This window comes from Rhyacophila brunnea, unplaced genomic scaffold (genome assembly GCF_057557595.1).
Source record: "Rhyacophila brunnea isolate RB1 unplaced genomic scaffold, BYU_Rbru_1.0 scaffold_2, whole genome shotgun sequence".
NCBI lineage: Eukaryota > Metazoa > Arthropoda > Insecta > Trichoptera > Rhyacophilidae > Rhyacophila > Rhyacophila brunnea.
Genome location: NW_028232859.1, coordinates 3,879,366 through 3,888,308, shown reverse-complemented (window position 1 = coordinate 3,888,308; position 8,943 = coordinate 3,879,366). Strand labels below are relative to the sequence as shown.

Sequence of the window (8,943 nt, the reverse complement as noted above, 5' to 3'; positions counted from 1 at the left end):
CTTATATTATGATTTACTTTCAGAGATTAATTATATGGCCATAAAATTTGGAATTGCAAGACTTGAGAAAAAAGTGATCCACTGTGACCCACTCTCCCCTACACACGTCACAATTTATTTATTATAGAATACATATGTTTTTTATTTGAAAATTTATATTGGACCAATTTTAATAGTGCTTCGTTTACTGGCATTCTTACATAATATGTTGTAATGTATATTATATATACCATAATTAATAATATATTTTGTAATGAACCGAACGAGTTTCGGACACAAGATAATGGGTTGTATTTAAAAAAATATATTTTTTTAAAACTTTCGCATATCTCTCATAGGCTCTTTTTAATCCTGTTATTTTTATTCTAAAATAACAATCGAGTTCATAATATTACGCACCATATACCATATTATTTTAATGTAACCATTTTGATGACGAACATTATTTCATGTTGCAAAAATCTTTTTTCCGTCTTTTAAATTTTAGAGGTAAATCAAGTACATACTACTATATTATTACGAATATATACATAAGTACCTACTATCTATAGAATATATATAATTTTTATTATGTTGGCTTATTTTTAGCTAACTGCTTAAATTGACCCAAAACCATGTCCATGTGAGTAGTCATTTTTAGTTCCGTGTTAAATTTTTTGGATATTTTGTGAATGATGGGATACAACCACGGTAGATAAGCGTGATCCAAAGTCGGAAATAGGTGATGAAGAACGTGGTCTCCAAAGTTTGTCAGGACTAAAAACTGTGAATTGGTGAACTCCACTCTATCCATTACTGCACGAAGTTGGTGTAATCCCCAATCTGAATCTTGACTGTAAAACAACATAAATAAAACATCTTATGATAAACATAATCGCGATTTTTATATACATATATTTAATAGAATACTGTACTAGCCAAATAATTTAAAAACATCGATAGTTTAACCATAAATTAATGACTTAGTTAATTTAAAAATCACGGAAATTACATATTTTGTGGTATGTATCGCCTGCATTGCTTAATATAACTATTCATTTTTTATAAGTATATCATTAATAACCATCTCCTTGCTTTTTCGTACAAGGTGGTTATTAGTAATTTTGAACATTCACAAACATCCAGGCTTTGAGAAAATCACATAAATATATTGTGTCTTCATCGGGAATCAAACCTAGAGCTCCCGGATGGAAGGCCAGCACCTTACGCACTGCACCACGAGAGCTGCCTGAATATGTTGAATGAGTAATAGTTTTCAAAGAAAGTTTGTAATAAATTTATTCGAAACCATATAAACATAATTTTCAAAATAATGATAAAATTGAACGAAATATGTGTTATGTAATTTAAAAACGTCTTTTACAAGTTTCATCAGCTTGCTCTAAGCCAAAAAGTCAGGTCTTGATCCTTATCAAATATTATGAATACATATTTTGTCTTATTTTACTTCATTTAATGACTCTTTTCAAAGGATTGACCTTTAAGACAAAGTAAAGTGATAAAATAATTTCTACTGTGGTATCTGCCTCGAATTATAAACAAATATTTTTTTAAAAATACTTTATATCACTGGTATATATAGTTGATACAAACCCGTATCATGTTACAAAGAATAATGTCAATAAATATCAGTTAATATATTGTGCCAGGGCTTCGAACCGGAACTGAACCAAAAACCAGAAAAACCCGTTATTTTTGTCGAAACGAAAACCGGAACCGAACCGAAAAAAAATATAGGTTTATTTTGACCCTATTTTAGTATCAAAATAAAATTTATAGCTAGATTGCATAACATTATAGAAAAATAATATATGTAAATTATGTATGTGATAACTAGGGAATCCAATCCCGAGCCAAAATTCTGATCCCGGGATTTCGGGATTACAATTTGACAATCCCGGGATTGGCATTTTTTCCATTGTTAATATAAAATTTTTATATTTACAAATAACATTGATAAAATCGGTCAAAAATAAATCTAGTATAATTTATACTATTTAAGACATTTATTGTTAATATTGTATACGTTCAATCTTGGAAATACACATGTTTAACGGAGTAAATAATATTGTAATTTAAATTATAATGTGAATTTAATAGGAGATTGCTGTTTCTGATAGTAACGACTTAATGAATGGATTAGCGAGATTTAAAATAGTAAAGCAAATAATCATGGCGTACATATGGCCTTTACGCTTCATAAATCTAATTAGTCAGACAAATATGAAACTGCCGTAAAACGTATGATATCATGGTGGAATTACTTTGTTAATAGTGCGAAGCATTGTTTTTTTCCAATTTTTCCATTTTTAATAATTAATGTGAAAAAATAAAATGAATCGGCAACCTACACATGGGTTTAAATCAAACTTAATTCACACTCAGCTTATTTCTAATGTACTTAGTTATTTTTTATTAAAAGTATTTTTTATATTTTCGCTTTTATTTTATTTTCCATAAAAATTGATAAAAAAATCAATCTCGAAATCCGGGGATTATGTTTATCAATCCCGGGATTCATAGGTATCGAAAATAGCCCGGGATTGGAATCCCAAGTGATAACTGACATTGCTACTAATTCTCTCAATAATTATTGTCTACTTAAAATGACGATATACTTTTGCAATATATATTATCCAAAGTAAGGTTTATAAACGATACTTACTTTGGGGTATCGCCGTCATGAAATACATCTGGATGGTGATGCGCTGAAAAGATTCCGATTAAGGAAAACATAAAATTTCCTATGTGCACAATCACCATCCAATCAAATATAGTCATTAATGCGCTAGTATTTCCAAATACCATCATAAAAAATGGTAGGACAAACGGTATGACTGATGTCTTTTCTACTTTTTGGTTTTCGTCAACAAACAGGAACCTGTATATCCTGTAATCAGACAGAAATAAAATTTACGTCATCATATAAAAAAATCGAGTCCAATTAGATTATTAAAAACACAACATTGCACTTGAGTTAAATATAACGTTCGTTAAATAATACGACATTTTTAGTAAAAAAGACTATCTTTATATTAGGAATAAAAAAGTTAATTATTGTAAGATAATTGCTGATCGAATCAAAAGGTAAGATCTCAGAATTGGCTCAATCGAGCTTAAGATACATTTAAAAAAATGTAATAAAATCATAAACACATCGTAAATAGGCCATCATCATAGATGAGGACATATCTTTCCTAATAGGACCATTGGCGACTAAATAATATATAAGCTTGAATACGTTAAATTCTGGATTTATCATCCACACCTACAACGAAAACGATTGGTGTAGATTTGAAATACATTTTATATTTTTTTGAATTACCACCAATTAAACGATGAATCTTTTGAAAAAACATTAATTTCGAAGACGTTATAAATTAAAAACATAATATTGGAAACACAAAATTTTAATTTAATCCAGCCACGGGACTCAAACTCGTAGATTTAGGTTTTGACACTTTCTCCACTAGGTACTCCACTCCAGATATACAATATGTACAAATATTTATATATTATTTCTACATAAATAATAATAATACATCAAAATGTACAAATTTTTTTCGTAAATAAATAAATACAAATGAGTATGTGGTTGAAAAATTGACCTTAAATACATTTTAATTAAGGTGAATTTTGCAAAATTACGTTTATGTATCTATTTGAATTATTAATATTACAAAATGTCCATTTTAATAATATTGAGATTGTGAACCTGATACAATATTCGGGAATAATATGTCAATTAATATTATATAGGTGTTTTATTAGTAGTCAATACATTTTTTTTTTATTTATACCTGTTGCCAACGATATCTTCTGTAGTAAAGGGTATCAGAAGAAATGAATAAATCATTGACCCATATCTAATGAAAGTTGACTTAGTTGTTCTCGGCATCCACTGAACAAGAGGTTCGATTTGGCTGATTTCAAAATCCCACAAAGTGTTCGTATATAGATGATGAGACAAAGCATGCGTCTTTCGCCATTCTCTAAAAATATAATTGCTGTAATAAATCAACTAAACCTATCCTACTTTTATATAATATATACAAGCTGACCCAAAAATAAGTAGGCTCTATTAGAGTGGGCGGCCGTTTTTGTTTGTTGTGAGTTTAAATAGCACTTTATAGTTCAAACCAACTGCATCTATATCTTTGCAATATTATATTGACATCCACAACCAACCATGACGAAGCCCACTTTAATTTAACTGATTTTATAAATAAAAAAAACAAAAGCTCCATGGGACCAGAAAACCTAAAAATAAGTCACGAGAGATTATTGCATCTATAAAAAATCCTTTAGTATTGCATTTGTGGTGCAGGAGACCATATTTTTTTGAAAAATCAAATAATATTATGTTATCGTGAATCGGCAAGTGAATTTTAACTTTTACACGGCGTAAATGAGAACTTTGTCAGTATTTTTAGTATTGGCATAGTATGTATCCATATCTTAGACATCAAGAACATCTTTTATTTGTTCTCTCAAGGTTCATAACTAGCCAGCTATTGGTAATGCCAATTGAGCGGATATCAGATAAGTTAGAAGGAAATATTCGTATTATTTATGTCCGAAATATCATATGGGCCCACACGGAGTGGAGCTTCTAATAAGATTTTTTTGTCTTACGAGAAATGGATGTTAGCCACTTGCTCAACCTATTAGGTCCATACTCTGAGTTGTCAAACACACACTGAAAACAACATGTGAATTTTGCAACACACGCGATTCGAACCTGGAATCATGACATCATAAGCCGATGCGTTAGCTGCTCGGCCATCATGGTTATAAGCTGATCATATAGGTGGGTAATGAATAGGCAAACTCGTAATTTAAAACATGGCATTTAAAATGTCATAAAAAAACAGAAATTCGTATCCTTAAATTTATCTGAAATTATGATTAACTAAATATTAAGTATAATAAAGATAAAAATTACAATTGAAAATTAATCTTTAAAAAACCAGGTTATTTTTTAATTATAAAATATTATGCATTGGAGGCTTCAAATATTTGTTAATGACTTTTGGTCCTCTGTGTATTGCTGTAGGTATATATTATTGATTATAAGATTTATGTATATTATGTTGTTTTCAATTATAGATAAGACTTTAATTTGACCGCATTAAGTAATTACACCAACATAAATATAAAAAAATAGTATTATTAGACCGTGACCCATGAGACCTTGAATGATCATAAAAGGAAATACTTAGAAAATAATCTATAAGTGTAGCCGGTCCCACAATTTAATCTAAGGTTCAGGTGTGATGAATGTAAGCGCCATGTTAATGTTTAAAAAAAAATGTATGTTTTCTTTATTTCATGATAAGTATACACTTAAATTGCCTACAATCCAGTGTGCAAGCCTCCTGAACACGAAACACAATTTTTTGATATTTTAGTTAAGTATATTATGTTATGCTCCGGACGCCTAATTCGACCCCGTGATCCCGAGAATAATAAATTTGTCATTGAAAATTCGTCTTTTTACAAATTTGAGATATCTATTTTAAAACATTACATAATTCATGCGCTGGCAGCTAACTGAATGCGTTGAACCCTAGTTCTGGGGTTATTCATATTATGAAAGTATTGTATGCGGATAAAATTCTTCCAAAGTCTGATATACTAGATAAACTTGATATTGGTATGACTTCTCTACAATACAATATATTTTATTTAGATTGATTTTAAACAATTAACCAATTATTATATGATTCATCCCTAATATTTCAGAAACATCCCTATAAGAAAGATATTTTTTTAAATAGTATTTTTCTAATGGGTATATTTCTTAAGAATTATATAATAGCTCATTAACGAATGCTATATTCTTAAATATTACGTATTATGCATATAATAAAAAAGAACAATTAATACAAATTATAATTGTTTAATTTAAAAATCTCAATGCAGTCTAAAACCATAACAATCGTGTCAAAATAGTTATTTTATAATATGATCTGTTCATTTAAATTAGACCATATGATTACCTAATTCAAACTCAGTTACGTCTCTATATAAAATGCCGCCCCTAGGCAGCGCCAAAATGTCGTCCCATGTTTTTATACAGTATTTTTATCATCCTTTCATGAGTCCAATATCTAAAAATGTATTGTATAGATACATTACTGACAAAATATATTCAGTAATTAATAATAGTAAATTTAAACAGTAATTATTCGCAAATCTGCACGTGTTGTTTCTGGTCACCAAAGATGTTGAAGGGCAACGGAAGTTAACTAGATATCGCTAACCCAACAAAACCAGTGAGTTGTTATTCTAATGGAAAGATATTTTCGTTATTACTAAGTCTAGGTACCTATTTACATATATTTCAAATGATTCTTCTCGATTTGCCGCCCTTCAATTAACTGCCGCGCCCAAGCGACGCTCAATCTGCCTACCCCCACGGGACGTCGCTGTTCAAACTCTTGATGATCATTAAGCTACCAAAATTAATAACAGAATATTTCAATGTAACATATCTTATTTTATTACTACTAATAATCAATTTATGTAGTAATCACATCGGAGCTCTTACAAACCCTTGTGATATCAAATATATTACTATTATTTTTGTAATTTAGATAAATCGTGTTATTTACTGACTTAAATAGAAAATTTACCGTCATATTTTTGTGCATAACTAATTTATAAAGAGCAGATTTTGTATTTCCTGAAATATTTCAATGTTATTAGCATCAGCGGTTTTAACCGATCGACAACATTATGTTTATAATATAAAAAACCTATGCTAATTTTTAAAATTCGCTCAATTTGACTGCGGTATAAAGACGCCACACTTTATTATTTATGTGTCTCTATTTTTATCAAAAGGGATTTTTATTTTATCCGTGAATAATTTATGTACCATAACGTAAATATTATATAAATCCTGAAATTAAAATATAATTTAGTTTTTCCGTGAATACACTCCCACCCCCACACTTCTTATATTTATTTACATTCCACTACACAGTGAACACTTTTAGCGATGTCAGGATAATTTATTTTATGGCGATTGGTGTAAATATATATGATGATTTTACCTGTACGACATGAATCCCAGATTGAACAGGTACATCCTCCAATTGTCTCTCTGGTGTAAAAAGTTATGCGCGGCAATTGTCGTCCACGTCAGCAAAACTCCGGCAAGAATATAAAGTAACACCTTTGCCGGCATCCAGTCGAGTCTACTCACCAAAATACTAACTAAAAAGAAACTCAAAGCCAGGGCCTCGACTATCCTTTTTGATTTGGATTCTAAATTTTTGGGAACTTTCCCCAGCTCGTTTCTTACGCGACTTTTTAGGGTCCGATAAAATCCGTCCGCTCTGAATGTGAATGGGGAATTTCGCGGTTTTTTAGCTTTCCTTGTGAGATATTTACATAGCATCTTTTCGGGGATTGTGGATATATGATGAGCTTCAAAAGCCTCGGTTATATCAGTACCCTGAAATATATATATAAAACGTATCATTTTACTGAATATTATCCGTTATATTACAGATTTTTCATATTAAATAGTGTATCGAACATATAAATCTATCCTCACAATAATGGTGTAAACGTATTATTATTTAATTCATAGAAATAAACTATATTAGATACAAGACAATTTAAGGAATAAATATTAACATAAATTATTTTAAAGTTTCCAACTCACTTTTGTAAACTTCAACCAGTCTCTTCCTCCGGGATGGCTGTCAGTGAATTCACCAAAATCATACAAGTCATCATGAATCCTCCACCATCCTTCAGCGCCGTCATCAAGAGTTTTTCCCAGCAGCCATTGGTTTCCATCTTTCAAATGTTCGTCCCTTAGCGAAGGGTACTTATATTCAGGAAAACTTGACTCACTATTATCGAAGTGCATAAAATTGTGTGTCTTTATCCCTAGTATCTTAGATGCATTTTCATATAATGCATACAATACAATAGCCATGATGTTGTTTTAATTTAAATTAATTATCCCTTTTAAAGGTTTTGAAAGAAACTTTTTTTTATAATTTACGTTATTTGAGTTGTTTTGTGCTATACATTAAAATAAAGTTTGAAAAAGAAATACCTATCAACATAATAATCTCAAAAAATCAGTAAAGTTAATATCTACCATAATTTATCAGTTTTCCCAATCAAAAATTGACAAAGAAAATTATGTTTTAGTTATATAATATTATTAAAAATGATTACTTTACACACATTATAATTCACCCATTGCACAATTTTTAATGTTTCATAAAATAAACTAACGCATAAAATATATACTTTTAATTAATTCAATTTAATCAATAGTTAAGCATTACATATTATGAAGCAAAATTCTTAGTTCGAGTAATTAATTTGACCAAAATATTATGTTTCCCATCGAATAATATTACTTTAACTCTATATGCCATTTATTATTATTATAGCCATACAGAAAAATAGTACTTTATTTTGGCGAACAACCTCCGAATTCAGATGTTTCGGCTGAAATGGGAAAACAATATTAAGACGTTCGGACATATTAAATTTAAATGTTATAATCCTATGCACATTGAATGCGGTTAGTGATACTTATACCAAATATTCGACTAGTTTAATAACCGGATAATCGTATATTTGTAAATGCATTTATTTGCTTCATAGTCCCTTGTATTTTAATAAGTTATCGAATATAAAATTTACTTCTTAGTTCATTTTCACTTCTCACTTCCCAGGCACAGCATAATAATATGAACAGCACACTACGCCTACAATAATCCGAGATGATTGCGAGCTTAATTTTTTAACACTGCAACATACCACGAAGCCATGGGGAAGTAGTATAATAGTAGTATCAAAATAGTATTAGTAGCAGTAAAACAATCACATAATTATGTATATGAAGCTATAGGTTTCAAAATCGGTTACAGCTATATTTTTTTTTAAATATTTCTTTCCTATTTT

General features: G+C 29.5%; 1 protein-coding gene across 2 annotated transcripts; it reads right to left on the bottom strand.

Moving 5' to 3' along the window:
• Window positions 1-235: 235 nt before the first annotated feature.
• On the bottom strand, window positions 236-8,507 carry LOC147071701 (cytochrome b5-related protein-like). Of its 2 annotated transcripts, XM_085946732.1 has the most exons (5): window positions 7,679-8,507; window positions 7,062-7,465; window positions 3,801-3,992; window positions 2,666-2,890; window positions 236-833 (listed from the first exon to the last, which is right to left on the bottom strand). In XM_085946732.1, exons 1-5 carry the CDS (start codon window positions 7,955-7,957, stop codon window positions 569-571), a joined length of 1,365 nt encoding a protein of 454 aa, XP_085802858.1. In that variant the 5' UTR covers window positions 7,958-8,507; the 3' UTR covers window positions 236-568. The 2 variants fall into 2 exon arrangements, with proteins under 2 accessions (XP_085802858.1, XP_085802859.1); XM_085946733.1 differs by lacking the exon at window positions 3,801-3,992.
• Between the last annotated feature and the right edge of the window lie 436 nt (window positions 8,508-8,943).

Coding starts and splice junctions, on each gene's coding strand:
- LOC147071701 (XM_085946732.1), bottom strand. CDS start 7,957: ATGGCTATTGTATTGTATGCATTATATGAAAATGCATCTAAGATACTA. Junction 3,993..7,061: donor CTGGGATTCATGTCGTACAG/GTAAAATCATCA, acceptor TTATATTTTTAG/AGAATGGCGAAAGACGCATG. Junction 2,891..3,800: donor GAAGATATCGTTGGCAACAG/GTATAAATAAAA, acceptor GTCTGATTACAG/GATATACAGGTTCCTGTTTG.